The 22,979-nt window shown below is 35.2% G+C and overlaps 1 protein-coding gene across 1 annotated transcript; it reads right to left on the bottom strand.

The window, feature by feature from the left end:
* Positions 1-9,436: 9,436 nt before the first annotated feature.
* Positions 9,437-13,864, bottom strand: LOC127876454 (P2X purinoceptor 7-like). The gene is made up of 3 exons (XM_052421753.1): positions 12,975-13,864; positions 11,146-11,382; positions 9,437-9,781 (listed from the first exon to the last, which is right to left on the bottom strand). The coding sequence occupies exons 1-3, from the start codon at positions 13,047-13,049 to the stop codon at positions 9,518-9,520; spliced, it is 576 nt and encodes a 191-aa protein (XP_052277713.1). The 5' UTR covers positions 13,050-13,864; the 3' UTR covers positions 9,437-9,517.
* Positions 13,865-22,979: the final 9,115 nt, after the last annotated feature.

The following is a 22,979-nucleotide window of genomic DNA, read 5'->3' as shown; positions in this document are numbered from 1 at the left end:
ATCTCATTTCAGTCGAGACCGACTCAACTTGCCGTCTCGACTTAAATATTATTACTTATTAAAGATGTAAGCAACGTTCTTCAAAAGGAGGTTAATTTATAACTTTTTGTGGGAAATCGTCTACCAATCTAACAATGAAATAAACAGTTTCCAGATGAAAAGGTAACTTTCTCTTACTTCTCCAATTGATAAAACAACTAGTGGGTTGCTGCGGTCCACAAATACGCGTACAATCGACTGACGCCTTCGTAAACATTTAATATATGTTTGAGGTTATTTTACACTAAACTAGTTCTGGCTACCATAACTTTAAATGTCGCTTTGTATGATTTTTGACTGGCGCGACTTTATAGTTATGGACCAACCCTATTAGGAAAGTAAACCAGAAATTCCCAAGAAGTTGACAGTTAACAAAGACCGGTCCAAAACAGCTTTTAAATGCAGTTATTGGCCCAAATCAACCACTTGATCGGAAAGATTGACATTTTTCACATTTAACTGATATCAGGCTTGGCGAAATTGCCAGTCCTGACCAGCAGATTTCCATTTGGTCCGACAGGTTTAACAAAAATGTCGGTCCTTGTGACCGGCAAAATGTGAAATGAATGCAAACAAATCATTTTTTTCAAAGTTGAAAATTCGAAGAGCAAACCCCTTTCTACATCATGAAAATGAAAGCGCTCAGAGTTTTGATGTTTGCAATAAGTTTGTTACGTACAATAAGCAAATCCAACTGGTTACACAACACCTACTTTGAACTTAGTCGCAAAATCAGCAACTGTATTCTAACAAAAAAGATCTTGATAGGTTAGACTTATTTTTCCAGTAGATAAGGATATTAAAATAAGCATTTCTTTATGAAGCATGGCTTTAAAATGGTTGTTTATTAAGTATAAACAATGTTCTAGTGATATCTTTATAACATGCACTCGTCATTGGTCTCCAAAAATGTTATCATTTTACATTGTTCAAGTTAGTGTCCGTTAACCGCAATTTTATTATTGATACTTCTTGTTACTTAATTAGTTTGCATTGTTTTAATGCCTTAATGGATATAATTGGTCAGTTAAGTATAGTTTGACCAATAAGATGCACTGATACATATTTCGTTGGATGATCATCATCCAATATGTCGTTTTAATGTTGTTTTTTTCGGTCCGGCTAAATTTTCTCCGGACCGGCACATTTTCTGAATGCCTGTCCGGATGACCGACATATTTTTATGTCCCCGACTATAGTAGTGGGGGACATATTGTTTTTGCCCTGTCTGTTGGTCTGTTGGTTGGTCTGTTGGTTGGTTTGCGCCAACTTTAACATTTGCAAAAACTTTTGCAATATTGAAGAAAGCAACTTGATATTTGGCATGCATATGTATCTCATGGAGCTGTGTATTTTGAGTGGTGAAAGGTCAAGGTCATCCTTCAAGGTTAAAGGTCAAATATATGGTTCAAAATTGCGCATTAAATGTACTCTTTTGCAATATTTCAATATTGAAGATAGCAACTTGATATTTGGCATGCATGTGTATCTCATGGAGCTGCACATTTTGAGTGGTGAAAGGTCAAGGTCATCCTTCAAGGTCAGAGGTCAAATATATGTGGGCTAAATTGCTCATTTTATGAGTACTTTTGAAATATTGAAGATAGCAACTTGATGTTTGGCATGCATGTGTATCTCATGGAGCTGCACATTTTGAGTGGTGAAAGGTCAAGGTCATCCTTCAAGATCAAATATATGAGTCAAAATTGCTCATGTAATGTCACTTCTGCAATATTGAAGCTAGCAATTTTATATTTGGCATGCATGTGTATCTCATGGAGCTGCACATTTTGAGTTGTGAAGGGTCAAGGTCATGGTCATCCTTCAAGGTCAAACGTCATATACGGGGACATAGTGTTTCACAACAGGCTTTTTCCGCTCCATTTTGGGAATACGCCACACTGGAATTTTGGGAATTTCGCGGCGTGAAAACCCCCATTTTGGGAAAAAAATCATTTGCAAATTTGGCTCAATTGGGAAAAATTATCGCATGTAAATAGTGTTTCTTATATTTCAAAGAAGCCGTTAACTGGTAAATTATGACTATTTTGATAACTTATTATTAAAATTTTACAAAGTATTATGAACATGTGATATAAGTGCAGGTTTTTTAATCTGAGTTTGGGGAAAAGGCCTGGCCTTTTTTGAGGTGAAAAAAATTGTGGGAAACGCCGGATTTTGAGGAAAATAAGGAAAGTCTTAAATAATCATTAACATATTTTACAGTTTTTAAAACACATTCAAGGCAACAGATAATTTAATTATGCAACACTTTCTATTTTCTACACCGGATCAGGTTAACTTATATATTTTAAGGTAAAAAAAAAATAATTTTTTTTTGTTTTGGAATTGGGATTTTTTTTTTCAATTGGGAAAAAAACAACCAGATTTGCATTGGGAATGGGGCCGAATTTTGGACCCGTGGCATAGGGCGGAAAAAGCCTGCACAAACACATCTTGTTTCCAAGTACGCCAAGCCTGTGATATATTCTTTCACAAAATACTATCTTAAACATTTAAAATTTATCTATTCTGCTTTTACATATCGAGAAAAACAGCGATGTGACAGATTTACTTGAAATTCGAATCTCCCGAGATTTCATGGTCATATGACGTTATTTCTCTTTTTAGTAACATACCATGTGCTCAAGTGTTTTCAAATTCAGAATGACATTTCCCGGTATTTTAGATTATTCTGGCTTGTTTTGTAAACAAATTGTAGTGTAAAAACAAACTTCACACTGAAATCAGTCTTATAATCCACCAGACGTAAGTTGTTAATCACAAATAATAGATTTCAGAAAACGAAAGTTATGTTTACAATTTCAGCAAAAAATGTCAAGGTTGATCCGAAAGTATCCAAATGAAAACTCGTCATCTGACAAAGCGACAATGGCGTAAAAATTGTGAATTTCAGACTGATGAGAGTTATTTTCATATATTGTAAGATGCATTTGAAACATTGGAACCTTAAAATATTCCCTGATGCAGTAATTTATATTCATTCACCAATATATGTAGAAATGTATCCAAGAAAATGAGCTTTCTTTGATTTATAGCGTGACATAAATATGTTATGACTCTGGTTGACTTTCGATACGGGGTTGGCTTCAGCATACAGGTCTGTCACTTCTATATAAACTGTACGCTGAAGTTTCTTTAGCTTACACTTAATCAAATGACAATACTGCCATAGAGACTAATAATGAAACCGCCACAGTGCTCCAGCTAGAATTTAAAAAGGGCAGGGGGGCTTTTTTTCAAAAGTGCACTTTCGATGCGCAGTATTTTGTGCTTGCGGTCTTTTCTGGAATGCTTCCTGTTGCACGTTAATTTATATGTTATTAATAATTGTTTGAATATACTGTTCTGATTATTATTAAACCTGTTTTTGAATATAATGTCTACAATGAGAAATGAATTAATTACTTTTTTTTTTAGGGCAGGGGGGGCCCAAGGAAGGGCAGGGTGGAGGTTCGGGAGGGCAGGGCGGGGCGCCCTTCAATTTAGGCCTAGCTGGAGCACTCAGCGCCACATCTTAAAGCATTTTCCCCGTCTTTCCTTTATTTCAGATTGTGCAAGCCTAGTTTCAATTTAAATATGATCATGGCTTCTTTTAGACATTTGAGTAAAGATATATATGTCTTGGGAGTTGCCCTTTCTAAGACAATCCCATTTACCCGAACGCAAGCACCATCAGGTTTGGGCAGAGAGATTTCACCAATAGCAAAGTACGAAAATAAACACACCCAAACGTTTATCTCTAAACGTAGTCCCCCATGAATTGCACCAACATTTTGTAGACACATAAATCATAGGAGAAAAGGAACTGTTTAGAAATAAGCACTGAGGGATACAACATGATTTAGTAAGTGCAATGGAACCTTTAGCTTTACTCAAGAAGTTTTGACATGTAGAAGGTTAAACTCAAATATGGTTGCTCTAATTCATGGTTTAGTCCAGGGACCTATACAAACAAAGGGATTGGCAACCTGGCGATATCCTGTTTCAGTGCGCAAAATAAACTGGTGCACGAGATTTGATAAGCTCGATCGATAAAACGGACTCGAGAGCGTTTATATAAGCCTAAGGCTTTCGACGCAATCGAGCTAAAATAAATAGGTTTAAACTAAAACAATTACTGTATCTACCATGCGTCTAAGTGATCGATTGCGAGCGATTTCGCTCAATTATGGTGTTAGTTGTTTTGTAATATTAGACTATTGTTGTTTAATAAACACATATTTGTTCATTTTTGCCTTGTTTATCATGTAAATGAATAATTAAGTCTTATTAAAGGGGGCCGAGTTGATGTTGGTATATTTTCCTATTTTTGTTATGTGTCGCCAAAAAAGTGATTATGAGTCAAAATGTGATGTTATTTATGTCAGATGTGCAAAAAATTTGGTCAAAATCGGTCAAGAAATGCCCAAATTTAGTACAAAGATACGGCTTTTCAATTTCTGTGCACGCACAGAAATGATCTAAATTTAAAAGACGCGCGGGTCACATGTAAAACCACGTGACCATTGCATCATTGTATACAAGCCATTTGCAATGAAGAAACCGCGTCTAGGTAGGCCTCCAACATTAACGCAATCAGCTCGTAAATGACAAAGAAAAGCATCATACGACAAAAAGAAGGCCAGAACTATCGATCTGGGAAATTCGCTCGAGGCATGGACTCGCCTGAAGAATGAAAATAAATGCACAGACTCGGAGTTAGTGAAAATGCTCATTGCATCACATGCAAAAACAACCGTCTCGGCCAAAGAAAAGTACGTATAGATCTAGGTCTATAAACTATTAAAAATTTTACGTAGTTTTGTTTATCAAATTTTACTTATTTATGAATTCGATAATTTGATAATAAGCAAGCAACTTGGTTTCCGATTGTTGTTACATCGAACATAACTGGTGCAGTACCTAAATTCGGACAGTATCATGTCCGAATTTATTGATCACTCATTTAGCTATGGAGCCAGATAAATGTATCAAGTTATCAAATTGTTTTCTTAACATTTAGTTTCACATAATCAACATGAAAACAAACTTTGTCACAAATATATGTGTAGATTACATTTGCAGTGTTTTAAAGTTGAAATTGAAACATTGCCACATAATTGTGTTAATAAATGCCCGTAAGCAGTCTTTTATACCTTTTAATACTGGTCATGCATCTTAATACTTATGTAAACTCTGCTCTTCACATAAATGAAACAATCATAACACTTATAATGGTTTTCAACTTATTTTTTGTTCTTTTTATAAGTTATACATTATCCTTATGTGTATCTATTATATCACGGTAAGAAATGTAGTTCACAAATTGCCTTCCTTTAAGACATTCTGAGTCAGAGAAAAGTTCAACTTCAACACACTCAAAAAGAAGAAAGCTGTCTACACCAAAGTCAAAGCTTGTGGAACAACCACACTGGTCAAGTGAATTGTCAGATGTTGCACAAGCAAGTGGCAGGTATGATTATAAAAGTGATAGATATTGAATGTTAACCCTTTGCATGCTGGGAAATTTGTCGTCTGCTTAAATGTCGTCTGCTGAATTTCTAAAATTAGCATTTTCTTCCATTTTTTTCAAAGAATATTATCAGAATAGCAAACAGTTTGGATCCTGATGAGACGCCACGTTCTGTGGCGTCTCATCTGGATCCAAACTGTTTGCAAAGGCCTTCAAAATTCGGTTCCCGCACTGTAAGGGTTAATAGCATTTTGCAGAGTTCTCTTACACAGCCTGCAAAATTTGCACAAGCCCGCAGGGTTTTGGCTAGTGAAAATCCATTCGAGCTAGTGGGAATTAAACAATGTATATTGTCGGGCTTGTAAGAATTTTTTTTTTATATATGTGTATAAGAATTTGGGCTATTACTTTAAAATCTGAATTTTGCACACTGCTAACATGAATTTTATCAAGTGAGCATGCTGCTTTGTTACTTTTATAAATAACTGCAATTATGATTACAGTTCAGGAATATCTGTACTCCAGGAGATGTCGGACTTCACAGACATGGACCATGATAGGTGAGATTTGATAAAAAATATGAATTATGGAATTACAAACTTGTCTTATCAACACATAGCTCAGTTGGTAAGAGCTTCGTTTTATTATTCCAGGGGTTTTGGGTATGACCCTCTACCCAGCACCACACACAAGTGGTGATTGGTCTTTAAACTATTTATATTGCCATTTGCCCACTAGTAGGCACTACCTCTAAATAATGATCTAAGTAGGGCAGCAGTAAGTTTCTTGTATGAATATGTGTGTGTGTGGTACCTAGTGCATAATGCCTCAAGCGTTACACATCATAGAGAAAGTTTTCTTCCTGTAGAATTAAACCAGAACACCCTTGCACTCCAGATTTATAGGCTGTCTACCAATTACTCAGCTTACTGTACCAGCTAAATGGCATAAATGTTACAATTCTTCGTACTGTTCATGTTGAAATACATTCTTTCAAGTGGATAGTGTACCCAGTGAAGGTGACGAAGGCCTACAGCTACATTGAAAAGCTGATGGTTGCAGCAGTCAACGAGTACTGCACAGGCCAGAAACGAATCTACCATCCAATTAAAAGGCAGGCTGGCGATCCCAGAAACATTGCTTCCACCATTGCTTCCATCGAACCACCACCGACGGCCGAACTTGTCGCTAAAAGGAAGTCAAGATTGGCAAAATGGAGGAAGAATCTGAATTAGGCAGATTATCTGCAAACATTCAAAGACACTGATGTCTATTGTGTTGGAATTTATTGATGCTTTTGTTTTATATTTGTCAAAAAGATTCACAGGCAATCAACGTAATACTTTCAAGAATTAACACAGTATTATTAGCTCGGCTGTTTTCGGAGCCTCCTCGTCCCCCGTCGTACTAAAACCTTTACATTGGCTCTAAAATTAAAGTGTTTTGACCTACAACTTTAAAACTTCATATGTACATGAACCTTGATGAGTTCTACACGCCACAACCATTTTTGGGTCACTAGGTCAAGGTCACTGTGACCTCTAATATAAAACTTTAACTTTGCCTCTAACATCACAGTGCTGCCACCTACAACTCTGAAACTTCATATGTACATGCACCTTGATAAGTTCTACACGCCACACCCAATTTTGGTTCTCTAGGTCAAAGGTCAAGGTCACTGTGACCTCTAAAAAAATCTATAAAGAATATGTCAAGCTTTCGCAGTCGAGCGTGGCACCCGTTATGCGGTGCTCTTGTTTTCATCAAACTTTGATCAAATGTTCATCTCAATAGTGCTGTGGAGAAATTATGCCACCCTTGTGCTGGCTGCTCAGTGTCAAAGGATTTTTTAAATGCCCGTTTAAAAAAAACGGGACGTATAATAGTTTCACCTTGGCGGCGGGCAGGCTGCGTCCTCTCTCTAATTCAAATAGTTTTCATCCGATCTTCACCAAACTTTGCCAGAAGTTTTATCTAGACAATATCTAGGTCAACTTTGAATATGAGTTATGCCGGATCAAAACCAAGGTCACAGGGTCACTTAGTGCATTTCAAGCATTTAGCATGGTGTCCGCTCTCTAATTGAATTAGTTTTTATCCGATCTTCACCAAATTTGGTCAGAAGTTGTACCTAGACAATATCTAGGTCATGTTCGGATATGGGTCATGCAGGGTCAAAAACTAGGTCACAGGGTCACTTGGTGCATTTCAAGCATTTAGCATGGTGTACGCTCTCTAATTGAAGTAGTTTTCATCCGATCTTCACCAAATTTGGTCAGAAGTTGTGTCTAGATGATATGTAGGTCAAGTTCAAATATGGGTCATGGTTAAGTTATAGAGTTGTCCAAAACCTCCAAACGCGCCTATCTAGTGACAGTTTGGCACTCTTCTTCACTCCTGAAGCAAATCTGTAGCTGTTTATGTCCCCCACTCTGTACTGGGGACATACTGTTTTTGCGCTGTCGGTTGGTTTGTTTGTTAGTGTGCGTCAAACTTTAACATTGGCCAAAACTTTTGCAATATTGAAGATATCATCTTGATATTCGGCATGCATGTGTATATCACAGAGCTGCACATTTTGAGTGGTGAAAGGTCAAGGTCATCCTTCAAGGTCAAATATATGGGGGACAGTGTTGCACAAACAGATCTTGTTTGTTTTTTCAAACATAACATTTTCTTCTATGTCTTCTTATTATTCTTGACAAGTATTATGTAATAAACAACAGTTGCATGATTTGCAAATTTACACTTGGAATGATGGTGGTTATATTGACGCCACATCAAGCTGGGAGTGGTTGGAGCTTTACTAGACTCACTGTCCTGTCCATTCATCTCCAATGTGTCCGCTAAATAAATCCTATACCCCTTAAAGGATTTTCATCAAACTTTGTTCAATGTTCCCCTCAACAAGGTATGTGTATAATTTATGCCACTTTTTTATTGGCTCAATGTCAAGGTCCCTTGAGGGTCAAAGGCCAGTATTTCATGTTATGTCCATTCTCATTAAATGATTTTCTTCCCACTAGGCTCAATGTTCACATCAGCAAGGCAATGTGCATAACATATTTGGAAGTTAAGCCACCTAAAGGTCAAGTTTATCATTTATGGTTACGTGACAAACGGTCAAATTTTAGACAGTCATATCTGCACTATAAATCCCATACCCATTGATGTATTTTTCAAACTTTGTAAATTGTTCTCATGGATAGAAAATGTACATATTTTTTGTCTTGTATTTTAATCTTATGCCTCATACACATTTGTGTCTAGTCAAGAGTTAAATATGGTAGAAACTGAGGTAACAACGGTTGATTATTATGAAATTATATAATACATCCTTAAAATAACAATGCTGCAAATTACCTTTTGTTTTCAAATTTAAAAAGAGCATATTGTTTCCTAAAATAATTCTACAATTTCATTTCTGGTTGCCATTGTAATTGCTATTTTCAAGCAATATATATATTATGATATAATAAATATCAAATAAATCTGATGAGTTTTGTCAATTTAGCCTACATCCTATATTTTTAATTCATTATAGTGCTTTGGATTCAGAGGATAACTGGTTAGTTTTAAATACTCATTTGCAACTTGCCAAGACTCACAGCTTCCTGAACTTTGGTTAATTCAATCCATTTTAGGTACATCAAATGTGCTGAAGTACTTGAAATTTGAAAAACAACAACATTTTAGTGATTTTATAATCACTAATCTTTTTAATGCTGATGGATATACAATACATGTTGCTCAAAGTTATTCAATGCAAGCAAAACTGCTCAAGACACTTTTATCCATCTTCACTATTTAAACAAATCTCAGCATGCATTCCAGCCATCTCTGTTACTTTGTTAAAATTTTAAACTTAATGATTTATTAAAATCATTATAATAACCTATTTAAGCAAAAACTACTGACATATTTGACAACGCATAGACAGTGTATTTATTATACAAAATAGCAACGAATAAACACATTATATAAATGCAATGAACTGGTCTTTCACCAAGAAGGTTCATATGGAACATAGAATCCATCAGGATCAGGAAAGGTGCCTCGTATGGCCCAGGTGCAGCAGGAAGGCACTGGTCGCCTCACGCCCAATCCCAGCCGGCCATGGTGAATTAGGATGTACTGTCGATAGCCAGCATGTCGATATGACTTGTTTACATCCTTTTCTGATGCTGCATGCCTAGCAAAAACATCGTTCCTGTACAGCATCTGGGTGCGCAGGACACCAGCATCTAGGATCATTAGACGCATCTCCTAAAATGTTAATAACAAGTTTAAACAAAAGATGTCATCAGAGGAGAGCGCGCTCGACTATTCGAGTCCTTGACAGTATAACGTAACCCATCATGGGGAAATTGCTCATATTAAATAAGGTCAAGGTAATATAGTCATAGTCTTAGTGGAAGAGGACCATAACTGAAACATATTGATCCATTATTGTTTAAAAAAGTTGTACTCTAAACAATTCTTAGTTCAGGTATATTTTCCAATATCTATTGAACATTTGTAGAGACATAAAACATACTAATAGATTTTATTTCAAGTGTCATAGCAATAGCGATGGTTGGAAAGTCCTTCAAAAATAAATTTTTTCCATGCTTTAAAAAATATATTTTGGGGGATGGTTTGGGTGGAGTCCAATGTGTTATGTCAGGTAAGTGTTGTTTTGTCAAAGTATGAATCAAATATGATAACAAATAAAGAAGTTATGGCAATTTAATCAAAATTTATTAATTTGACCTTGAGAGTCATGGTCCTTTAAAGGTCAAGGTCAATTCAACTTGCGAAGTAAAGTACCATCATGATAGTAATAAAGTTTTTAAAGAATGAAAGCAATAGCTTTGATACTTTAGGAATAAAGTGACCCTAAACACAAAACTTAACCAAATGTTCAATTTTCTAAGTGAAAAAAGGGCCTTAATCCTTATAAAATGCTTGATACAGTTGTCCGCTCTTGTTTATAGATTGTGGTCATGTTGGTAGAGAAGTATGCAAAATATAAAAGCAATATTTCAAGGGACATAGAAATTTTTTGAGGTGGTATGCAAACTTTAACATAGATTTATCAATAATGTGCAAATTCTAAGTGAAAAAAGGACCATAAATCTAACAAAATGTTTGATACAGTTGTCTGTTCTTGTTAATAGATTGGGGTCATATTGGTAAAGAAGTATGCAAAATATAAAAGCAATTTGTCAACCACAATATATATTTCATATATTATAGTCGAGCTAAGCAATGCAAACATCAGGGTTATCAAGTAAAAAAATCTAATAAAACACACAAGTAGAACAAATGGTTACTAAATAAGTTATAAGTTATATATTCAAAGTTATATACGAACAAGAGATGTGTTTGTCAGAATCACAATCCCCCAACTGCGCCGCTTTGAAGCCATATATTTGACCTTGAAGGATGACCTTGACCTTTCACCACTAAAAATGTGCAGCTCCATGAGATATACATGCCAAATATCATGTTGCTATCTTAATTATGGCAAAATTTATGGCCAAAATTAATGTTTTCTGCAGACGGACACGCTGACTGACTGACGGACAGTTCAACTGCTATATGCCACCATACCGGGATATACAAATGTTTCTGTACAAATAACTTACAGCATTTATGCTATGGCACAGTTCTGGGCGCATACCACAGCACACATGCTGCTGCACTGTCTCCATAGGCCTGCACCGTGTGCAGATACACCAGTCCGGAAAGTCGCCCCGGGGCGGTGTAGAATGTGGACCAGCCTGCAGTTTGTCCGCAACGTCAAGGACGAGGAATGGCATCTTCTTTGAAATCTCCTTAAGGAGATCCTTGGCTTCTTCACCAGTGAGTCGGTCCACCAAGGCCTTGAGTAAAGAAAACTTACATTGATTGGACACCAAAGTAAAGCTCTTGTACTTATACATACAGTACCAGTTAAACAGGTCAATTTTATAAGAATGCTAATACCACTATTTGTGAAAATGTTTAATTTGTGGTTTTTAATATACAGTCGAAACTGACCTAACGGCCACCTGAATTTACCGGTCACCTGCAGACAACAGTCAGTCTGGACTCCCCCCGACGAAAAACACTCTATATTACACCTGAATTTAACGGCCACCTGTCCATAACGGCCAACGGCCACTATATTCAACTCCGAAATTCATGTTTGAACTGAAATCAACGGTCACGCGTCTGTCGTCTCGAGTCGCGAAAATTAATAACACTGCACATCATTTGTCCGTCTATTTTGCGGTTAAAGCGTTTGATAGCGGTAATTGCCTTTGATATTATAAAAGAGGCCCGCTGCGAGTAAACAAATAATAAGGTGTTGAGAAGGTTTGTTTTCCGGTGATAATTGTGGGGGTTTCTTCAACAGAAAATATGTCAGAGTTTTTGACACATTTAAAGTAATAATCGCTAATTAAATGACCGCTAATTAGTACATTGAGTATCGATTGTAAAATAACATTTAAGGATCATTCTTTAAAAGAGCTTTCTAGCGTTCACAACACTTTTAAAAGCAATCAGAATAATAAATCACGGAATAACAATAAGTGGTAAACTTAAGTTCCTCACATTAGAGAAGCGAGTCAAGTGTTTGAAACTATATGAATCTGGAAAAAGTTCGCGTGTAATAGCAAGTGAGCTCTGTGTTGGACGTACGCAAGTATAGAGTGTGCTTAAGCGTAAGCGAGAAATTATGGAGAAGTATGAATCGAATGCAAATGTGACTTGGAAGCGTTGTATTTTGTATGAGGTTGTTGAATTAAAATGCTTTTTGTGAGATGTTTGCGTACGAATAAATTTTAACAAACTTTCTGAGTCTTTTCTTTGAATTAGAACAGTACAATATCACCGTACTATCGGTTTATGAAAGCGAATCCGCTTTTTAGACTTGTACGGACGTGACGTCAACGGCACGTCACAAGTTTTATTTACTGAATAATCGAGATGCATGAGTAAACAATTATACTAGCGTTGATAAATTAATTGCTTTAGTTTAATAACATTATGAAATTAAATCGATCTATAAGATAGTATTATGTATTATTCAATGTAAGTAAATTCTGTTATTATGCTTATTTAACGGCAATGAGCATCTGTTTAACACTGTATGCAAACGACTGGGTGAGGTAACGAGGAAGCACTACTACCAACTGACAAACCATCTAAAAATTGTGATCCGAATTCGACGGTCACCTGTGAACAACGGTCACTTTGGCCATTTCCCTTGACTGACCGCTGAATTCAGGTTTGACTGTACTTTATAAAAACTTTTATTGATTTTTTTATGATGAAAGAAAACAATCCTGGCTAAGCTGAGAACAGGACCTTGAAAGTTTCCGCTAAAAAGTAGCTTTAAGCCATTGAATGTTTATAGGATTTTGTACATCATAGTCCTCAAAAAATGTGTAATCTCAAAAGTAAAAATTACGAAAATTAAATAACTTACATCACATTGCTCCTTCTTTTGTTGGTGTGTCAGCTGCAACCTGGTAACATCGTTTGCTGACAAAGTGAAAGCCATCTTTGCCTTGGTTTTTCCCCGCTTTCCCCTGGATCTCCCTCGACCAGATTCTTTACTTGGTCCGGTCGGGGTTCAAGCTGCCTTCTGGCTCCTCGTCCTCTTCCCCGACCATGTGAAGGAAGAACAAAATCATATGATTCTGTACTAGTAGACCCTGAGCCTTCACTCCGATTCGATGATATTGAGCTCTGTAAAAAAATTGACATGTAAACACATGTATATTCAATTTTTTAATATATAACAGAAATCAAAGATAAAGCACTTTTATCAGCCATTGATCTGGGTCCAAACAAAGCAAAATAACTATTCCACCAAAAATCCACCACATTAATAAACTGAAATATTTTACTTGAAAATCACAACAAGACAATTCAATGCTATTTGAGGTAGCAGTCATCATAATTAGCATTTTAAACCACTAGTCCATATAATTATGCATTAATAGAAACAGATAGAAAAATTCACAAGCCTGACTATATAAATTAATATTTTTTACTAGCTGGAACTAAATTCCACTAGCCACGGGCCGTCGGACTAGTAGTAAGCATGTAGACTGGGCTAGTAGTCCAAATAATAAGACTTGTCAAAGAATTCTGAGATAATATATTAAGGGCATGCAGGATACACACATCAATATACAGGAAAATGTAAGTATCCGGTACTACTTTTGCAATATCTCGACCCCTAAAAGAATTATTGATTGTAAATGGTAAATTCAACCCATTTATGCCTGGTGGACTCTCTCATCCTTCTTAATTGGATTAATTTGTTTTCAAAATTAGGGATGTCTATAATATTTATTTTTATATTTATAATATTTCGTACAGAAATTCATTAAAGCAAACAGTGTAGACTAGATGAGACGCCTCATGATGCGGCGTCTCATCTGGGTCTACGCTGTATGCCAAGGCCTTTTTTTCTATACGTTAGGCATAAATGCAGGGTTTTTTTTGGCCCGATTTTATAGCCGAAATTCGGCTATGTTCCCAATCCCAAAAAGTATACTTTTTTCCCAAAATGTGGCAAAAAATTCCCAATTTCCAAAAAAAAAAAAAAAAAAAAAAATTTTTTTTTTTTTTTTTTTTTTTAAGATGTCTAATGTGTAATTTATCTCAATTTTAATTCAATTACATCTAACAAAGTATTATATGATTTTGTTCTTTTAATTTGAATGATTATAAAGGGTTTTATCAAATTTAGTATTTCCCTAATCAGTGGACTTTTCGTGTGGAAAAAAAGGCTAATGAATTTATTTTCCCAATTTCATGAAAATGCCGATAAAATTCCCAATTCCAAAGCCATGGGCTATCTTCCCAAAAAGTGGAAAAAAAACCCTGAAATGGGTTAATAAAATTGTGCATTGAATGATAAATAATCATGTTATGATGAGTGATCATGTTATTACCCGTAAACAATGGAACAAGCAAACGGACAGGACTCGGCAAAGTTAAATAAACTTTCATCAAGCATGTTAAAAACTCCTTTTGTTTTCAATCTACAAATCGACTAGCTAAAGAAATTTCAGCATACAGTTTATTTAGTATTGACATACCTGTCGCGCCAGTCAAAAATCATAAAAAGCGACATTTAAAGTTATGGTAGCCAGAACTACAAATCGACCTTCTTGAATTCGCTCTGATATGAGATTTTTAATTTTATGTGATCAGCTTGCATTCTCACTTTTTACGAACATGATATTAAATACTCAATGATCCTCGTTTATCCATTAACACTAAAACATGTTTATACTCACGCACCAGGGGTTTTTTTTGGCCTGATTTTATAGCCGAAATTCGGCTATGTTCCCAATCCCAAAAAGTATACTTTTTCCCCAAAATTATTAAAAAAAATTCCAATTTCCAAAAAAAAAAAATAATTTTTTTTTTTTTTTTTTTAATTTTTTTTTTAGAAGTCTTTTTTGTATTTTATCTCAATTTTAATTCAATTACATCTAACAAAGTATTATATGATTTTTTTCTTTTAATTTGAATGATTATAAAGAGTTATATCAAATTTAGTCAAATTTAGTTATATCAAATTTATATAATCAGTGGACTTTTCGTGTGGAAAAAAAGGCTAATTAATTTATTTTCCCAATTTCATGAAAATGCCGATAAAATTCCCAATTCCAAAGCCATGGGCTATCTTCCCAAAAAGTGGAAAAAAAAACCTGCGCACTTTGCTAGGGCTGTTCGTCGACATAATTCGTGTGTTGTATCTTCATTGTTTTGAAAAGCGCGGAAGTGGAAATCAAGTGATATTGGCGCTCACGTGACCCAAAGCGTGCATACGTCACAGGTTAATAATAGTCTTGAGGATTCCGCTATGTACATGATAAGGTTTCGTATTTTTTTTATGCTTTTGGCATTTTTTGGTACAGTTTTTGCAAAAATCAGTATGGAAGAGTTAAGCTTTAGAATGTATCAGACGAATACTGATCAATTCTGGTCAGTTGAGAAAACCAAATTGTTGTGAGAAATATCAACTCGGCCGTCTTTAACATGCAGTTTGCTAAACGGAACCCAATTACCGGATGGGTTGACGAGTTACAATACCATTTGCTTCTCAGGTTTCAATTGCCATTGTATATCGCACGCATGTGCATGTATCAAAGGCCGGCCTTTTTATTAATTAAAAATGTTACTCTGCTGTGTGTAAAATATCGACATTATCAACGCCTGTCGATTGCATATACATGTATTTAAAATGTATATTGTTCTTCATCATCTGAGAAAATGAAGTGTTGCATGCCATTGTATTATTCTGTTGGATTTCTTTTGAACATGAAATCCATGATAGTACTGACTAGTGCTGCAACAATATGCCAAAAACCATATTGCAATATCAGGGTGTTTTTTTTACTAAGAAAGTGACGCCGATAATTGGCGTCTTCCCCTACCAGAATTGTTCCCCTAAAACTACCATTTCCCCTCCAAAAATATAATTTTTCACCAAAATATAATATTTTACCCTCCAAGAAATGTTTTTTTTCTTTTGGGAAGTCGACACTTATCCAATTTGTACCATGTAAAACGATCTCGCTCTCTCTCTCTCTCTCTCTCCCGACGAACACTCATATCTGGGAATCCCAGTGATTCTATATATAGCTCTTAAATTACGTCATGGAAACCGGGCAACTAATCGTATTAATCATGTGACTATTTTACTGGATTCCGGTCTTGCGCGAGAAGGGTGTTTTGTCAATTAATTACCGGAAACCAGTCGAGTTTTCATCCGGGTCATGTGAAAGCCAAGATGGGTATAAACGTTAAAACAGAAAAAAGTCTCACAATTGGCGTTCATACACGAACAAAATAAATCGTTCGGACTCCGAAAATATTAATTGCGTTGACGCATTTTTTAAGAATGAATCATCAAAAACCGTTGAAACCCAGCAGGATTCGGAGGTACATGTAATCAACATCAATTAATACTGTCGGATTATTGTGAAAGTGAAAGTAGACAATCGGCAGCTGCCGCACCTTTCCCTTCCAATACTGTAGCAGATCTAGATTGTCAACCCATTCATCATGAAATTGAAATCACAATATTGAAATCGTTCCCCGGCCCCAGTTGAAAACATTTCCCATTATTAGATCTACCCCTGCAACTTTATTTAGGACTTTGACTTTAATATCATACTTGTTCATGTGTTTAAGAACAAAAAGGTCAGAGACATGCCTCTTTTTCTAAAAAAACCCTGAAGTCTGTAGGCGAGTTATAGACATGGAAATGAACAGTTTTTATTTTTCCCCCAAATATGTCTCTTTCGCGCTCGATTTTCCCCTTTTACCCAGCGTCCAGTGTCTTCCCCTTTTTCTAAAAAAAAACCTGAATATATTGTCTATTCAAAAACCCGTATTGCAATATATTGCAATATATTGCTAACTTGTACCAGAATTATTACTCGCCAGCTAATCACCAAAACCAACTTAATTACATGAACATAACCTTTGTATTGTATGTTTAGGTTCTAGATATATCCTATTGGGAATTCTTGCCTTTTTTACAAAATGCATTATATAAACACAATTATCTCTTTTTTGGCTTTACAAAGCATTTTGTTGAGAAAGGCTGCCATTTTGAGAACTATTATAAAAGCCGACAAGAAGAATAATAACCCAAAAGAGTATTGTTAATGTTTAAAAGCTGGTCTTGTAACTTATCAGAATGCTGTTACGTAGTTTTTTTTATCATTATTACTTCTGTTTATAATAACATCAATTTATATTTTTATTATGTAATTGTTTTTTTTTCCTATTTCCATAAGCTTCATCTTAAACTTAACAGTATGACATGCAAAATCAAATCTTGCGGACTCCCATGTAACAACGCTACTCCGTATATTAGACTTTTTAGAATGCTATTTTTACGTAACAATTTATTTTTACTAAACACCGATTTTTGTTTACCTTGATATCATTATTTCTGGACGAAATGTGGATGAATTTTTGTAGAATTTTCATACCGGTATGATGAAAATCGTATCCCTATACAATATGCCAATTGCTTATTGCGATATATACCGATATACCGGTATATTGTTGCAGCACTAGTACTGACAGTTTTTTCGTGATATTGTGTTCAAGTATTGAACAAAAATCAGCAGAGTTTGAAGGCAAGGCAATTCAGAAGAGTCGTTTATCTTTAATTTCTCAGTATAAATCAGTAAATCACTAAAACATACACATTAGTACATGCATGATAGGTAATTTTAAGAGTATGTGTAACAATGCATTCATGTTACTAAGTGTAATGAGCATTCATTGTTTTATCAATTAAGTTAGAGAAAATATTTTAATAACTCAATAGCATGTGAAAAAATCACATTTTTGAACAAGAATGTGCACAAGTAACTATTTGCAATGTGAAATAGAACTTAATAATATGACTAACAATTTTCTATTTATTATTTCAATGATAAAAGACTAAGGTTCGGAACTTCCTGCTGACATGGTGATGAAGTAGATTTAGTAGATTTATTCAAAGCCTACAGCAATACACAAAAAGCTAATTACAATTAAATACCAAATTGACTTGTTTAAAAACAATTTGGAAAGTTTATATTTATGAAGAGTTCTGGGAACACATTTTTGATTAACATGATCAAAGATCTAAAAGTCACATTTGAGTTAAGCAGAGATATTTAGTGCTGGAATGTGTTCATTTGTGAAAAAATACAACAGTTTGATTGAATCTATTGAATATTTACAACTAATTCAGATTGAATTTTCTTTTGTCTTCGGTCTTCAGCAAGCTTGAATGTTTGTGAAGTTTGTTGTCGCAACTGTTACACTGTAACTCCAATATAGTGCGGTCCGTTATAACGCTGTGTCCAATATAACACGGGGGGGTCCTTGGATCCCGTTTTTTCTCCAACCTTCCATTTCTGATTCAAACCAATGTTATGCATCTTCATGTATTTTCAGAAAATTCAAAGATGGCGGCGATCACAGCCTGCTTGCTTGATCCATCCGTTTAACCGATTTTAATCGATTTTAATCGATTAGAAGTTAAACGACACGAGAAAGCTAACTGGTGTTAATCTCTTGTGTAATGTCAATAAAGGTCAATAAAGGTGTGAAAACTTGCGAGTCAGTGTTTATTACATGTATTCTCTATCAGAGCGGCTCAGTGCGCTATTTTCAATAAGGAAAGTGCAAGTAGAATAATTATCAAATTAAAGTTATTCAAAACGATTAAAACATTTTTACTTTGATTTGATTGCAGTTTGTCCATATGAAAGGAGAGGCTGTGAAATATGCTGTGCACAACTAGTATACTGCGCAGCCAGAGACTCGTGCAAGCAGAGAAAGATGACGGAATATTTCACATTTCATAGCGAATAGATGAATTACCTGTAAATGTTTTGTATGTATCGTGTATTGTATAAACTTTGACAGTGTTATCGTTTATTATATGCTATACATGCTTGATTAATAAAAAGATCTTTGTTAATGTTTAATGTTTCTGTTGTTTCTGTACGTGTACGAATAATAAATTAAATAATCATAACGATTTATTTACGTGCTAACGCAGTATACTTAACAGAGATTCACTTTAATTTTTGCCATTTATCAGAAAGTCCACGGAAAGCACGATTTTTACATGACGCGTATTACGCAATAAAACATTTCTTTGTACATGTGTCGTATTGCATTCAATCTAAATTTAAAGTCGCTCGCCCAATTAAAGCTCTGTCCCATAATGCACTGTACTCTTTTTCTGAAAATTGGCGTCGGCATATGAATGTGCTTATGAATCTCATATTTCTCGTCATAAATGTTAAAGATTATTTTTTTCGTAATTGATGTTGTAATTATATTGGATTATCGGATGCATGTGCACATTAGAAAAGCGGTATGTATTACGTTATCGTTCGATTCGGTTTATATGCAAGTATTTGCGGATGACAACAGAGCATGGCAATACACAGGACCTATATTATAGGCTATACCTGTTTTTATATCCCCCTGCAATAAATTAGCTCAAAACTTATAACGCTGTCCGTTTATAACGCGGTTGCGTGGCTTGCGTTATATTGCCGTCATCCGCGTTATATTGGAGTTACAGTGTATAGCTAGTAGACATGAATTTAGTAACATCATCTTAGTGCTGGGATGGTCAAGGTACGTCTCAGGAAAAGAAAGGAATCATTTTTCGGTGTTGAATCAGCATCCTTGGAATAGCTATGATCTTCCATTTATGTCAGCACTATTTTAAGTCCACAATGTTTTGCAAGCATTATCAGTTCTAAATGTGGAAATGGCCTAGGTTTTTACGCGTAAATTTCGCTAGCGTCATGACATTTTCCTTTGCGGGGTCAAACTTTTTGGTCTAAAGAGCAAGCGACCCTCTTTTGCGCACTAAAAATATAAAGCAATATGAATTTAAAACAGAAGTTTGGCAATATAAGTATATTTATTTAGGCAAAATGACAGCTCTTGAAACAAAAGATAAATATGCTAATTGAACCTTACACAAGTATTTACATGTTTTGTCTCTTCATTTGTCTGTCCTTAGTACTCAAGTAATCAATTTATTTTATAGAATAATATAGATAAAACAACTTTTACTGTTAAAGACTATTATATGACATGAGTATTTGCTGCTTATCAAACAATTTCAGGTCATGTTGCAGGGATGGGGCCTTTAGCTCTTGCATGGGGGAAATTTTACGCGCGATTTTCCACATTGTGGGAAATATTGTGCGCGTTTTTTCCTTATGGGGGAAAATGTTAAGAGTATTACTTTTACTGTTAAATGGGTAAAAAATAGACTGTTATTTTCTTTATAGATCAATGTTTCTGGTTAATTTACATTTCATAAGACGATTTTAAAGGGGCATTTCCCTGTTTTTCTTCCCCTTAAACATGTCCACTAATGCTTCCATGTCCTCCTCTTTCAATAACTGGCCTGGCCCTGACAGTTCTTGGAAACTGCTGATACGCATCAGAGCATCCAATGTTGGTTGTCCAATGTTGGTTGTCCCAAGGTACGGAGCTCTGTGGCAATGATGTTCATTAGCGAAAAATCTCGCTTGACTTTATCCGTAGATGTAATGACAGAGTTATTCGCACTTTTTTTTTGGTAGCTATTCCAGTTGTGCGACATTTTGGTGACAACGTAAAGCGAGTAGAAAAGTTATTGTAAATCTGCCAAGGGAGGTGATAATTGTTGTAAAATTTATATGGTACAGTATGGCTTGTACAGATGGATAAATAATTGGACGGGTACTAAACTGTTTTGTACGATTTTGAGCGAATTTGTTGTAAAATTCAATAGTTTTGAAATGTTTTATGGAGGGGAAAAAACTTCCGCTGGGGGAATTTTTCGGTCCTAGATTGCTGAGGGAAGACGCCGATATTCGGCGTCTGTTATATAAGGTAAAAAACCCCTGTATTGTTGACGGATTAAGCTGATTAACATGTTTGTAAATGGCCCCAAAATCCAGTTCTCACAGAGTTTCTAGAAACAACTTACGCACAAAAAGGCAGAGACGCTGATCTAAATGAATCATTAGAACTGTTGGAGATTGTTTCATTTACATATGATGATTAGTGCTGCAACAGTATACCGGTATATCGGTATGTATCGCAATACGCAATACTCATATTGTATTGCGATGCGATTTTCATCATACCGGTACGAACATTCTACAAAAATTCATCCACATTTCGGCCAGAAGATCCATCCGAAATAATGATATCAAGGTGAACAAAACAAATCGGTTTTACTGTTTAGTAAAAATAAATTGTTACGTAAAAAAAGCATTCTTAAAGGTCTATTTTACAGAGTAGCGTTGTAACAAGGGAGTCCGCAAGAACTGCATTTGCATGTCATACTGTTAAATTTAAGAAGAAGCTTATGGAAATAGGAAAAAAAACAATTAATTACATGATAAAAATGTAAATTGATGTTATCATAAACAGAAGTAATAATGACAAAAAAAAATTACGTAACAGCATTCGGATAAGTTACAACATCCACAATTCTCTTTAAGGTTATTATCCTTTTTGTCGGCTTTTATAATAGTTCTCAAGATGGCAGACGAAACAAACGCCGAGTTTGACTTTATAGAGAATTCCAAGGGAAATAGTGCTGTTTGGGAATATTTAGTCTTAAAAGGAAGAGAGAAACGAATGAGATGGAGGAAGGGGTAGGATATTGTAAGCGGTGTAATGATTGTGTCAAATGTAGCGACGGAACATCCAATTTGTTCTCGCACTTAGTACAAGTTATAAGTTAGCAATATATTGCAATATATTGCAATACGGGTTTTTAAACTGACAATATATTGCAATACGGTTTTTGGCGTATTGTTGCAGCACTAATGATGATTAAGGTGTAAATAATAAGACTAAGTATTGAAGGTAGAGCTTTTAATAACAGATCCTTATATAAAAAAGACCACTGACATATGCAAACAAGTGGTAAAATTGCCTCTCTTTGTTCAGCTGATAGTGGTTAAACAAATCAAAATGACTAAAATTGTATTATCTTTGAGCTAATACAAAATTATGAATTTGCAAATAATGAAAATTCAATTTGCAGCACACAATTGATTGAAATGTAACGTTTTTAAAGATACCAGCATGAATAATATAGAGCTAGTATTGACTGAGCCTTTCGAAAAAAGCTGCGACATGTTGATCACATTGATAGCGGTTACAAAATAAAAAAAATGGCTAAAATTGTATTTTCTCCGAGCTATTATACAAAATTATGAATTTGCAAATGATGTAAATAAAATTGTCATCACGCAATGCACTGAAATAGTACGTTGGTAAGGATACCTTCATGAATAGTGTAGAGCTTGATTTGACCGAGCCTTTTAAAAAAAAGCCATGACATACGTTAATCAGATTATGGAAGTGTAAACAAGTGTATTGAAATTTTATCATATCTGATATATAAAATAAGCAATGTTTTCAAAAGCAAAACATATAAAAGTGCATTGAACACATAGAAGGTAAGTGTAAAATTTTGACAAACGCCAAGATTATAAATTAAATGTGGAGCTTGTTTTGACAAGTTTATTAAAATACTCCCTCCATATGGCTACATAATTAAGAAATAATGACTGGAGCAAGCATATGTCTTTTGCGGTCAAAATGTTTATCACAGTTTGTCTCACAATGTTTTTATTATCCCCACGCTTTTTTAAAAGCGTGGGGATTTTGTGGTTATCTCCGCTGTCTGTCTGTCTGTCCGTCCTGGCCAATATCTCCTCCTACACTATAAGCACTAGAACCTTGAAACTTACACACATGGTAGCTATGAGCATTATGTGCGACCCTGCACTATATGGAACTTTGATCTGACCCCTGGGTCAAAGTTATGGGGGATTTGGTTGGGGCCGGATAAGAGATTTACACTCATTTGTATGCCCCCAGTATGGTGCAATGGCCATTACTTTTTCAATATTGA

This window comes from Dreissena polymorpha, chromosome 1 (assembly GCF_020536995.1).
Source record: "Dreissena polymorpha isolate Duluth1 chromosome 1, UMN_Dpol_1.0, whole genome shotgun sequence".
NCBI classification, from domain to species: Eukaryota; Metazoa; Mollusca; class Bivalvia; order Myida; family Dreissenidae; genus Dreissena; species Dreissena polymorpha.
Note: the sequence above shows the minus strand (reverse complement) of the source record. Positions and strands in the feature narration are given on the sequence as shown.